This window comes from Panicum virgatum, chromosome 8K, assembly GCF_016808335.1.
Source record: "Panicum virgatum strain AP13 chromosome 8K, P.virgatum_v5, whole genome shotgun sequence".
Taxonomy (NCBI): Eukaryota; Viridiplantae; Streptophyta; class Magnoliopsida; order Poales; family Poaceae; genus Panicum; species Panicum virgatum.
In genome coordinates this window covers 38,446,103-38,460,208 of record NC_053143.1, presented here as the reverse complement: position 1 = coordinate 38,460,208, position 14,106 = coordinate 38,446,103, and the positions used below count along the sequence as shown (strand labels likewise).

At 41.6% G+C, this 14,106-nt stretch overlaps 1 protein-coding gene across 2 annotated transcripts; it reads right to left on the bottom strand.

Moving 5' to 3' along the window:
- Positions 1-711: 711 nt before the first annotated feature.
- On the bottom strand, positions 712-3,942 carry LOC120644574 (nudix hydrolase 13, mitochondrial-like). Of its 2 annotated transcripts, none has more exons than XM_039921216.1 (6): positions 3,576-3,942; positions 3,346-3,512; positions 2,905-3,025; positions 2,600-2,683; positions 1,307-1,456; positions 712-1,215 (listed from the first exon to the last, which is right to left on the bottom strand). In XM_039921216.1, exons 2-6 carry the CDS (start codon positions 3,447-3,449, stop codon positions 1,030-1,032), a joined length of 645 nt encoding a protein of 214 aa, XP_039777150.1. In that variant the 5' UTR covers positions 3,450-3,512; positions 3,576-3,942; the 3' UTR covers positions 712-1,029. The 2 variants fall into 2 exon arrangements, with proteins under 2 accessions (XP_039777150.1, XP_039777149.1); XM_039921215.1 differs by having other exon boundaries at positions 3,346-3,500.
- Between the last annotated feature and the right edge of the window lie 10,164 nt (positions 3,943-14,106).

Genomic DNA, 14,106 nt, shown 5'->3' with positions numbered 1-14,106 from the left:
GTGATAGTCTTCCTTATCTCTAGGGGAGGTGCCTTGCCCTCCAAGCCTTGTACTCTCATATATACCTCCCAGGGGCTCATTGCAATACAATCGACCACATTATACGCATCCTTCCCATTCCTACACATTTGAGTTGTATCAGTTTAGTTTTTCACAGCAACTCAACGAATCATATTCCTTACTTTTGGAATGTGTTCTGGTATATGGTCTCCGGATAACCATTGGAATGGTTTAAACTTTGTGGGCACTTTCTCTAATGCTCCTTTCTTTGTTACTGTATTTCTCCAGCTTCTCCATTGGCCATATGGTTCCCCATTCCAGTGCACTTCAAGTGATTTGACATATGCAACTTCACCAGGTATTACTTACGGTCTCTGCATTTGTTGTTAAGATAATTGCATATACAGTTAGTATTTCAGTTGTTGAAGGAAACTACTGGTTTCGTGATGAACAAATCTAATGGTACTGTGCACCTGCATTGCCTGGGCCATTTAATTCAACACCATCACAAAGATCACGAACTTAGAAAATGCCATTCAGTGTGTCACTAATTTTATTCCAGTATGCACATCTCTGGGACTCTGGGTTGGCCCTGAGCTAATTAATTCCTTAGTTTTTGTATCCCCTGCTATTTTGAGTTTTTGACTTGCACATCCAGAGGTCAGATTATCAGTTTTCTGCATCATTCAGTTCTGTTCTCAGGACACCAGATAATTCTTGGAGGCTTCATTCAAATATTCAGTAACATGTTACAGTTGTCAAAATTGTTTCATTCATAAGGGGAAACATTCAACAAATAGAACTTGAAATTTGTTAACTTCTTCCAATTAGTTCTCAGCAACATGAAATGGTTATTAATTAAAGATGTGATGTCGTTCTGGTGATTCCACAAGGTTCTGACATTGAGACTCTTTCTGCAGGTGCGATTTAATCCTCAACAAATACATCTTGAACCATCTGGCTCCTGGAACTTCAGATGGCGAGGAAAGCTGCTGGTCACTGCCATTGGGAGTGAGATTATCATCAGCCTCAGCACAGTGCTACAGTACCTTCAGCGGCAGCCGGCATCACCATGTACAAGCTCGATGAGTCCACCAGCTCCGGCGATGGCAAAGGCCTGAAATTTCTCTCGAACAGCAGTTGCTCTTTCAGTTTGTCAAGTGCTTCCCGCATCCAGTCGTACCGACACAGACCATACGCCTCATCGACTGGTACCTGAACATAACATGGAACAACTGCATGAGCTGCTGCTGATATATAATCAAGTCTGCCCAGATTAGCTGGAGCTATGGAATGACATGCTCACCCATCTCCTGCCATGGGTGACTTGTTCAGGCCAGATCTCCAGCAGCTCCGTGACTTGGAGTCCAAACATGAAGCCCTTGCAAGCCCCTTGCAGGCCGCAGCTGTTCTGCTTGCTCTTGCTCTTGAAGATCCATTCTCCCAGCGGTGTTGCCTGAATCAAAGCCATTTTCAGTTGTTAGCTATTGACATATTGATGGTTCCATTTTCGCCGATGAACTTTGGGCCGAAACATTTGCTGCCTAAGCTCAATTTCAGGCACAAAAATGCACAAAAAGTAAATAATGCCGCAGTGTTCTCATTGGCATATTCCTCTTCTCTGACTTCTCTGAAGTAAACATGTGAATCACTGTCACCAGTAATGCTGCGTATCTCCATGCCAGCACATGAAAATCATGTGCATGGATTAAGCATGATCGTGCCTGTGCAGCATGTGGGCTGTTGGCCACCTACCATTTGTGTATTGTTCCCACTGGATTAGAAGTATCATAAAGGAAACATACAAGGTTTGCCAAGCTCATCATGCAGGCCTTCTTTTGCAAGGTTTTAAATCTTGAACATTTAAATAGCCCACTTCATTTTTTTTCCATGAATTGTGCGCTACAGTTTCTTTTTCCATCCAAGAAAATTTCCTTATATATAAAACCATTGAAAAAAGTAGTATACTGCAATCAATGGCCTATGAGAGGATGAGCACTTGACTTTTCTGAGCTGCCTGCCACTCAGCCGTGACCATTCTGTCCACAGACCAAAGCGACTGGGCATGAAAGCAACCTATGAACACCCTACCATATCCGATGCATTTGATTTTGGTTTGTGCTGTGTTAGGAACTGTAGCAACTTTAACTAATAATTAAAGGTACTAAAAAATGACAGTTTATAAAATTAACTTCAGAACTCTGTGCTAAGAATCTTAAAGAATCTAATGAGATTTTTGACCGCGTGATTTGAGAGTGGTTATTGTAGCCGATCATCGATTAATTACCGTCATTAGATTCGTCGCAAAAAGTTACACCCATCTTTAAAAAAATTTTACAAATAGACTTCATTTAGTACTTCATGCATGCAAAAGAAATTCGTGCCAGCACGAATAACCAAACGGGCCCATTCCCAAGGCAGCAACGAAAATCCAAACATGTCACGGCACTAAGCCCACGGGCTCCCTATCATGCATGACGCAAGCATGTATATATATTAACCTCTAATTAATCCACCAGCTAATAATATATTAATTAATTAATTAATTAATTAATGGAAGAGCCGTGCCACGTCATGAGGAGTAGGTCAAGGCACCTACGCTGATTACGCCCTTGACGCCGGCTTCCTCGAAGGCCTCCCGGCACGCAGCTTCGTCGATGCTCTCGTCGTCCTCCCATCCACCCTGCAACATCGCAGACACAGTCGTCAGAGAGAGCTTTTTTCTGTGTGCCCATGGCGATTCCTTTTCTATCCGGGCACTCGATGATTGACCTGACGAGCTTTGTTTCTAGCTTATCATTGAGCAACAATTATGCCGCTGCATATGCCGATTCTTTGCAGGATTGATTGAAGGGTGTGTGTGTGTGTGAGAGCATGCATGATCATGTGATTCTGTTGCCTCACCTTTGGGAAGATGAGATCGCCTCGCTTCAGCGTCGAGATCATGAGCACCTGCAGCCTGCCTAGCACATCCTGGCAGCTGCTGCTTTCCCCACCCTCCTCTTTGAGCATGTAAGGGATGCATCTGACAGAAGGAAAATAGATAAGACCAGCCATTAGTAGAAGATGAAGGAGAAGTTTTTGCTATAATGTAACTGTTTGTAGTGGACAACTTGTTTATTTGGCATGAATCATTGGTTATTGAGCAACAGTGCAATCCTACATGCTCTCTATTCCTATAAACTCTTCAGTTGTGATTTCATGTGATGTTTTTGAGTATTGGAGATGAGTTATAACTTGTAACCCCTTCTTGTTCATGCTTAGCTCTGAACCCCTCATCTATGATGAATGCAAATAAACCCTTGATGAACAAGGCGTGCGTGATAGCAAGCAGCTAGTAAGTACCCTGAGACAAGGCGATAGCATCCTTCATAGCGCTGCCGGAGGCGTCCCTGCCTTGCGCAAACCATGGTGGTTGTCGGCGCCGCCGCCACCGCAGGGGGTGCCATCTTCTCTCTTCTCGCCCACAGGAACAATCTCCTTGCTAACTGAGCAAGAACCTACGCACACAACTACAAATCGAGGTCACAACCTATGCACCCAAACTTTAAGCTTAATTAGATTAGCAAGCTCACCTCAAATAGACAAATCCAAGAGCGGTGCAAACTGTCCTTCATCACACCCGGCAGCTGGTATCCTTCCTGATGCCACCACAAGCTTCTCCCAACTGCATGCCACAGGCTTCTCCCAGCTGCGTGCCACTGACCCCAAGAATCTCTCCCTTTGCATCACTCTACTGGCCCCTGATGCAATTGGAGATATGGCTGCAAGCTAAGATAAGGTGCCCAAATGGAGGAAACTAAATTGGAACCCAATTCTCCTGGAATCTAATGCTTCTATCCGCTGCAGCCTATACACCTTAGTTTATATAGCTAGATACCAGCTAGAGAGCTCTGATGAATTGAGCCAAGGCAACAAGATTATATATACAAAGTACCCAGAGATGGCCTTCTTGCTCCTTGTGATTCTTGGATCTATTTATAGGGACAGGATGGGCTTGCCTTGGGGACTCATTTGCGTTGAACCCCTTGGTTATGTACAATCTCGGTTCCGCCCCTGCTTTTCTTGTTTCCTCAGCTGGTCAATGGGTTGCTGGGTTTTTCTTATTGTGTCAACCAAACCATCCTTGCTAGGAAACTGCCAATATGGACGAAGGGGGTTTCCCTGGTCGTATCTGTGTTGCCCCCATGGGGTTTACGGTTCTTGTAGCTAGAAGACGGATTTTTTATTTACTTTCAAAAGTAAACGAAGACTGATCTTGTTTGTAATTATAAATGACCAAGTGATGATATTTCTGTTACACGAACTAATTATTTATACTATTTGTACATTATTATGCTAGCTCAAGTAGTACAGACACAGTGTTGCACAATCCAGGAGCACTGCACGTCAGAAATTGCACATGAATTTTGTATGTATGTTTTCAACATGAAGCTGTTTATTTTCGATATTAACCATAAAAAAGAACCTTGTCCCATTCCAAACAGGCCGGCATGGCGGAAAATACTCTACCTGACAAGGTCATTTTGGAGGAAAGTAGGGTTCGATAAAAAAATAGCTGGTAGATATATTAGCTACAAACTAAAATATGCAAGTCATCAAGAAGTCATTTTCTAAGAAATTAGGTCCACTATTCTCTCATGTACCTTTTACTAGTCAGTAGTCATGCTACATGCTAGTGCTTAGTGAAATGAAGTAAATGGACAGTATTTTATCTGCACCGTAAGTTTAATTACTAAGTGGAGGAAACTTCGCGACACCTTCCTAACCCCATTTTTAACCAAGCCGCAAAGGAGTTGCAGGATAAAATATCCTGTTCTTGTCCTATGTCCCTTCACTGTCCTATCGTTCATGGATCGTATAGTTGGAAGGGTATATTACTATTCTTCCCACTCCGTTTGAAAGATGAAGGTTGCTTCCTGGCTTCTAATAAGCCTCGTAAACCTGGGTAGTAATAAATTGGATGGTTCAGAATTAACATGACAAGAAAGGCTCATAAAAAAAACTCGACATGCAGGGTAAGACATCCTCTCCGGCATTGTGTTTAAGAAGAAGATCTTCTCACGCAGGTTCAGACACCCCCCCCAATCCCTACCCCACCCATACACACAATGACACTAGATTGGCCTTAGACCTGCTTTGGCATGAGACAAGTGAGATGATTTTTTTCAACGCGCACATAAGTGCGTACCTCCAGCCAGCAAATCTGCTCCCGAGGGGGTCCGGGCTCCGGCTGGCAGGGTGCGAAGCGCACGGCCAGACCATCCGTCTAGCATTCACTCGCACATTGTACTCCCTTTGATAATTTTTATATTTATTACCCTCATAACCTTTGTTAACAAGCGCAAGCGTGAACCCAATAATTGATCGATACCACCCTCTGTCACAAGATAAGTACATTTCTAGATATGCAGGACAAGTATTGCCACCTTAAATTGCATTAAGTAAAAAAAAGTTTAAGGATAATCATTTGACATGCCGCACTACCACTAGAATTTCACACAGTGACCAACTGAATCATCATGTGCCAACTGCCAACAAATGTTTGCAAATTAAATTTTGAGCATGTTTGGTGCGCATGGGATCTCTGCATTATCGAAGAGGGCAAGTTTTATCAACGACAAAGTGCAAAATCTTGTGCAACCAACAACCACATCTGAGACCGAGGTCGTATTTTCAGCGCTAGCCCCTGGAGGAGAAGACGACGCGGAGAAGGAAGCCATGCACACGAGGATGGAGGAATTCGTGCCTGCTGCAACTTGGCCACTGCTCGGCAAAACGGCAGCTCTTTTGACGGCTTCCGGTCGGGCCGTCCACTCATCAATCTGTGCCCTCTCGTGATGTATGCTTTGACTGCCAAATAAAATTTGTCCTGGAACAGGCAGAGGATAGGCTTGTTGAGAAATTTCGCGCGGTAGACCCGTTCAACTCATGATGTGCACGGCTCTCGATCGATCTTTAGCGTTACCCATTGGATCGATCTGTGTTGCAGCATATGGACAGGAAAAGGACACTGGGTTTCTGCCTTTTTCTTTTTCTGAACTTTGGCTCTTTGTGACACTTGGGCAGCAAAAGGGACGTCAAGGTCTAAATTTAATATTGTGGCTCCAGCAGCAGTGTTTTTCTCTCACACCAAATCAGCAATAGCGATCAGCACCAACTAGCCAGCAGTACTTTTCTCTCACAACAAATTGAATTTTTTAAATAATATTATTTTAATAGTTAATCTCAGAAATAAATAGTAATTTTTTTTTGCAAAAGTAGGTGCCTGTCGGCTATTGAGGAGCCGATTAGAGTCTTATCGGCTCCTGGGAAGCCGACTTCCAACGTGGCTCGCCACCGTGGCACCCCACGGCCAGTTTGACCGCGCTCGTGGGGGGCTATCGGCGCCGAGTAGGCCTGTCGGCTCCTGAAGAGGCGACTAGTCTTATTGGGCCGACAGCCCAGTCGTTCCGACTCCCCAGTCGGCCCAGAAGACCTGTCGGCTATTGGGGAGGCGACAGGCCCCCTTATTTGGCCGATAAGGGACCCAGCAACCTAGAAACGAAATTTTGACTTCCCAGTAAATGAATTTATTTTTATACTTTAATATTTTTGGACAGCTGATCAAAAATATATACTTCAAATTTTACTCTTGCTTAAACGGCGTTGTGTGTTACCGCCGTGCTCCAACCGGCTATTCAGAGAACGATGCACGGTTTTATTACGAACGATAACAACTTCCAGAAGTACAAGTACACATACAAAGCACGCAGAAAAAATATTACATAGGGAGTCAGAAGAGGCTTCCGAAACAAACACACAACATATTGGTCCGGAAGGAACGTAACTTATTCAAGACAGCAGGACTGATCCGAATGAAACGGACCACTACAACATCCATCATTCACGGCCACTACCGTTGCCACGTTTTGCTTTGTCAATGCCGGACTTGCGTACATCATCATCCACCTTCTTCAACCACGCCACATATTGCTGATCACGACGACTGATGGATGTGTCAATCCACTCATGGAAATGACAAAAATGTGTATTCATCTCCTGAAATGCGTGGTTTCATAAACAAGAAATGAAACAAAATTCTTAGAAAAATTAAAAAAAAACTAGACAAACATATTCAAAAAAATATCTATACCTGTGATATTGCACCTGCCTTTTGGACTTTCTCAGTATTCTTACAAGACCAATACCTCTGGCCAAAAGTCTCGTACTCACGAGATATGTTAGGAACACAATGCATCTGGCAGTAGTAATAGGGTGGCTCTACATCTTTCGGCCATACCTTGCAATCTGTAACACATCTAGTTGGATCGTTGGGTGGGCCTCCTAAATGCGCCTCTATTTCCCGACGCAAAGCTGCCCTAGATGAGGAGCTCATAACAGTTCCAATATGTTGGAAGGTAAATTATCTCTACTCTCGGCAACGACATCGTCCCTTTTATAGACGCAACACTCCCTGCATCGTCCTTTGAAATAGTGATGGAGTCACGAGATGAGTACACCAAAGAAGGCCTCAGGATGTAATCATATCGAAACAGTATTATAAATAGTGACTTTCCATGTAGTGACGTCCTTTCAAAGAGCGACGGAGTTACGAGTTGAAGCATGCCGGAGTCTATCATTTAGGATTATCAGTGACATTTCACGTCAACAGTATCTTGTCGGATTGTTAATTATGACCAAAATATTTACATTGGATACATAGCATTGGATGCTTCTGCATGGTATTCGTTATGCAGGCAAAGACATGACCACTCACTGCTCCGCACTGTTGCACTAGCACGCTAGGCACGGACAAGAGCACTCACTAATTCGCACTGATGCTCTCATTGCCCAGACTCGGATGTGACAAGTCACTGATCCGCGCTACTGCGCTCGCACTCACATAATTCTCACCGCCAACCGTGCTCACGATGCCTTGGAACAACACCACTAACTTTTATCGTCCAGTGGCTTGGGTCCACTTGTAGAAAATTATGCATCCAACTTAACAAATCCGCATGTCGCATGTGCAACGGATTGGTCACAGTTGTATCTACGTACTGAAACTGACTCAAATCTACCTCGGAGTCACAATAATCAATGAATTCGTTGCCATAATGAACTCTTATATTTACTATTTCAAAACTCATCCTGGTAATGCATTAGATGATCGTACGTTAGACGGAACATCCTTAATCAATTTTTATATAACCCAACTGCGAACAAAGAACGACGTTATAAAAGCAATTCAAATAAAATCAGTATTCCTATGCAATAATTATATATAGTCACAATACAAATAACGACACATAATAATGAACTCGAATTTCTAATAATAGCTATGGAAAAGTCATTTCATCAGTTCAAAACAATGAACAAACGGGTGCATACAATCATGTGCTTGCAATGTAGTTATAAAACTTCCTTCAAAATCTATCAGAAACATCAATTAAACAAAGTTAATTATCAACACATTCAATCATGTGCATACAATCTATTGGTTTCAATTTCCTAGAAGTACATCATGTCATTCCTACACTACACGACGGCGTCCACGACAAACCTATAATAAACTAATCTAAGTATGACTAAACTATAATTAAATAAGACTTAGTTAAATATTTCACCTTCATCGATGGAGTTGCCGGACTTGCGGGAGCCGAGGACGGAGTCACGCCTTGAAAATGGGCGGGGCGGGGCAGCCCTGCAGCCGCCCACAGGCGGGGCGGGGCGGTGGCCCCCTGCAAACCCCCCACGGGCGGGGCGGCGAGGGAGGGGCGGCAGCCCCCTGCTGCCGCACACGGGCAGAGCCGCGAGGGAGGAGCGGCGGCCCCCTGCAGCCTATCGACGGCGGGGCGGCGGCGGCGCTGGCGGGCCGGGGGGTTCCGGCGGCGGCGCTCGCGGGGGTAAGGGCTGCCGGCGCCGTGGAGGTCCGGGGAGGCTCGGTGGTGGGGCAGGCGGCGGCGCTTGCGGGCGGGTGGGGGGCGCCGGCGGCGTGGCAGGCCAGGGACAGCCGGTGGAGGGGCGGCGGCGGCTGGATTTCCGATCAGGGCAGGTGGTCAAAGTGAAGGGCGGGGGGGGGGGGGGGGGGGGGGGTTAAGGGCCGAGAGGCCTGTCGGCTGCCCAAGGGCCGACTAGCCCCTAATCGGGCTGATAAGGCCTGTCGACCCCTCAGCGTCCGACAGGTCCCCTAGTTGGGCCAACTGGGCTTGTCCGCCGACAGGCCGCATCCAGTCGGCTGTTGAGGAGCCGACTTGAGCCTGTCGGCTACCCTAAAGCTGATAAGTCACTAGTCGGCTCTCCAAGAGCCGACAAGCACCTTTTTTTTGCAATTTTTCTATTTTTCTATTTAATTCTGCGATTAACTATTAAAATAATATTATTTTAAAAAAAATTCAATAAATCAGCGCCTACCACCAGCCGCAGCCAGCCGAACAAAAGTGATGTGTGAGGTTTAAAGTGCACAATAATAGTTCTCTTGATTCTTGCGGAGACTGAATTGATTTTACACAAAAAAGAACTTACAAATTTCTAATGAGATTCTTGTATGTATTGTGGTGGAGATGAGAGTTGAAGTGAGACGGCATGGCTCCATCCACCAAAGAGTTCAAATCCAGTACATATAAGGCTATAATTTAATAAATTACATCTGGGATGCTTTATGGTTCATTTATTTGTAGACGTGTGATAGGCTAAACTTATAATTTTCTTTTACAAATAAAAATTTTGCATTCCAAATTATAAGTTCCTATATGTTCAAAGAAGAAACGGGAGTTTGATGGAATTACATCATGTACTCTGTATTCTGTTTTCATTTCTATGATTTTTGTGAGTTATTATTGGCAAATATTTTAATTCTACATCTCCCCGAATGTGTTCACACTCCGCATTCTGAAATAATAATTGTACGACTGTGTAGATGAAATTTTGAAATGATTGATTAAGAACTAGAATTGTGGTGATAAAAAAGGGCTTTGCTACGGTACACCGAAATGAATGTGGACCGTTGATCTAATGTCATATTACCTCTTAGGAGGTAATACTTTTAATATTTATTTTATAGATTTTAATTAGAAAATAGAGAATTAGATCTACCGTATATTGCATGCATGATTCGTTGCCCCTCCCAGTGGGAAAAAAAAGTTGAGATCTCAGATTCCTGTTTTTTTTCCACCTGATGTGCCGGCTTTGGGAATTAGATTGAGAAAAGAAACATTTCCCCCTCCAATCACGTAACATACCCTCAGCACATTGCAAGTAAATTTACTTTTTTTTTCTTCTTTTGCCATCTTGTTACATGACATTTTGATAATCATATCTTTTGACATGGATTTGCTAGAAAAAAAAGTGGCATGCCGTGTGATCTAAATATGTAATAGATCTTATAATAGATATGAAATGGGTCAGTCGTAATAATACTATTTTTTTCCTCATGGACGTACATGAAACGTGTAACACCCCCCCCCCTCCCCAAAATGAGGTAACGTGACATGTTTTTACACCCCGGGCCCCTCCCCAACATGAGGTGGAGTCCATCTCAAAATTTCGATGAAATTTGAAGACTCCGTATACAACATCACCTCTGATTCTGACGATGCACTAGCGCTTTCAAAAAAAAAATATAACAGGCATCTCCCACTTAATTTCCCCGATCCAAAATTATCTCAAGGCAGCCTTCCAAGAAATGTGCATTTGTTGTTGTCGGTTACAACCAATCTAAAACAAACTGATGCATGCATGCAGATGAGACACTGATTATAGCAATTATCAGTTTTAATTAATTATTTTGTCTCTCTTGAAATTGGCTCATATTTTTTTGTTATCTTACCTCCTAGGAGGTAATGGGTGTACCGTAGCAAAGCCCGATAAAAAAATGCTGCACGTGTGTGCATCTATCCGGAGTGGCGGAGTACTGTGCCACGTGTGAGCCAGTGAGTGACACGTCCAATTAACACACACACACACACACATATATATATATATATATATATATATATATATATATATATATATATATATATATATATATATATATATATATACACGCCACCACTACACTGAAAATGCGATCTACATATGGTCGAAGTACATAGCAACTTCATGCTTTTGTTCTCATTCCATGCCCTGACTGACAAACATACAACTCAAGTTTTTTTAATCACACAGTATAACTCCGACACTAACAACACGCGCACACTCACACCCCTATAAACACAGCACAGCTCAAAGTTTTCTGCTAGACTTTATCTCGGTCTGGGTCCGTCCTGCTCACTCACCACCGCGGAGGATGAGCTGAAGGTGACTAGACGAGATGGCTCTCTTCAGAGATGTTCTTTCCTTCGTTCTTTCTTTTTTTTTTCTTCCGCAAAAGGCCCTTCCATTTATCTGTATGTACGTTTAGCTGCAGCTGCTTCGATCTTTTCTTGCACCTTTCTTCATGCTTTTAGCTGCTCCTTTGTCAAATCGCCAGAGGTTGAAGATAGACTACAGCCGTTCCTTTACAGTGAAAATATTCCAAACAAATTTCCTAACGCTGGCGTCATAATCCACCAAGACTCCAGGTGCTAACATTCGGTTTCCAAATTCCAACCAAGGGATGGAAAAGACCCGCGTGGTTCCTTTTCATTAAATTAAATATGCCAGTAGTGTAATCTACCTAGCCATGTTTAGGTGCCACCATGGTTTTGGAGCTATTAGGCTTCTTTTTTAAAAAAACTTAAAATCATCGACTCTTGAACAAATAACTAGTATTATATTATCCTTTTGTTTTTTTAAAGAAATAGAGGAAGTACATTATCCTAACCAATTACATGGGTGGAATGTGGTGGCCGTTTAGTCCAAGGTCCTATCCATTGGATGGTCAGTGGAAGGCCTTCAGGAGAGCTAAAAATAATTACTAAACAATCTTAACTAGGAAGGTCCACCCGCGCATTTGCATGGCTAGATGTTACCATCTCTAATGTTATATTTTAAATTATTTAATTATTTATATTTATTATTTGTGCGGCTAGGTGTAAGTATATTTAAGGTTACATTTTTTTAATCGGCTTTCATAAAGTAAATTTTTTTGTTGATGAAAATCAAGATCTATTAAAGCTATTTTGAGGATCAATAATTTGATTTTATTTTCATATTACTAGATTTGAATTGGATACCATTTTGAGATAGTTCTAAGTTTGTTGTTGTATAAATTAATTAAAAAATATTTAGTTTCACTAAAGTGCTCAAAGTTGTGTTTTGAGGATCGAGTCAATGGCAAACATATTATTATTCATTTGAAGGTAGTATCATTTTTGACATAAGAAATTTTTTGAGCATTTTTTAGGTTTATATGTTACGGTTAATGTTGTAGCGTAATATTTTTATTTATTTAATTTGGATTCTAAGTCAATGATTTGCGGTAGCTTCTTAGCGTCTTCTTGGTACTCACCTGATGGTGTTGCTGCTTCTTGTTTGTTGTTATCTTGGTTGCTCAAGGGGAGACAAAAAGGAGAAATTTACTCTCTCATTCCTAGCTTAATTCGTAGAATCGATAGAGCGTGTGAATCATATTCACCCCCAAGGCCCCAACAATTCATTTTTCTTGTTGTTGCCCCTAATTCAATAATAGTTCCTCCATACTCCACACTCTACTCCGCGTCGTCCACTCCGTATCCGTGCTGGCTTATGGCATTTCCTTTTTCTCATTTTCCTTTTTCTTTTCTCTTATTTTTTCTCATCCCCCTTATCGTCTCCAGTCCAATGGAATATGGATTTAGTGCATCTATTTTGTTCCTCTCTTAACCTTGGATACTCATTTAATCAATTCAAATATGCTGCAATTCAAATATGTTGCGATTGATTTGACTAAGATAGTGAGATAAACAATGGTTGACATAAGGTTGTTTCTGGTTTTTTCAGCATTGTTTTATTAGTTTCAACATAACTTTTGACTGAAATGTTAGTAAATAGAACATATATTAACTTTGTGTGTACATGTTTTGATTGTATGCTAAAAATAATATTACAATTATTCAACTAAAATGATAGCATTTCTCGGTAAACTGTGAGGCTACAACTTTTCTATTTTTTCCAGCATGGTGCTGTGGTGTGCAAATATTTTCCTAAAGCTTGTCTGAAAATGAATTAAAAATTATGATAGTAATTTTTAAGAATCTCCTAGCTTACCCAACGCTAGTTGTTTGGAGTCTCATTACTATGTTATATATTGGATTAGTTTCTTTATAATGGCATGATGAGCTATATTTAGTCAAACATAGTGGTATTTTGGGCCGATTTTTATCGTAAAGGCAGTGGTGTGTAATTTTAATTTCTCTTATTTTCTTCGATTAACGTGGAAATTTTTAGGTCTTAAGATCGAACGTGGAGGCTCCGTTTGTTGGCCAAATAATAAGATATCTCAGTACACACTGTAAGGCTACAATTTTTCTACTTTTTTCCAGCATGGTGTTGTGGTGTGCAAATATTTTTTTGAAGCTTGTCGGAATTTTTTTATCAATGTTTATGCCCATGAAAAAATGAATTAAAAATCATGATCGTAATTTTTAAGAATCTCCTAACTTACCCAATGCTAGTTGTTTGGAGTCTCATTACTATGTTAAATATTAGATTAATTTTGGCATGGTGGGCTATATTTAGTCAGACGCAGGGGTATTTTGGGTTGATTTTTATCATAACGACAGTAGTTGGATTAATTTCTTTATAATGGCGTGGTGGGCTATATTTAGACAGACACATGAGTATTTTGGGTCGATTTTTATCATAATGGCAGTGGTGGGTAATTTTAGTTTCTCTTATTTTCTTCGATTAACGTGAAAATTTTTAGGCCACGAGAGCGAACGTGGAGGCTCCGTTTGTTGGCCAAATAATAAAATAATAGATTTATAATATTTTTCTAAAAGAATATATAAATATGAGAATTTTTACAATGATTGAAAAAAATAAGAGCTGCCCATCTGACAAAATCGTATGGTGATCAATGTAGAAAATACCTAGAAGTATCTAGACTAAAGTACCTATAGTCCATGAATATATAATTCTTGTGTTACCGAGGTAACAAGTGATCGTAGCCATGTAGATCTAACTATAAATGGACGGTCCACAATCAATTCGGACCTATTGTAG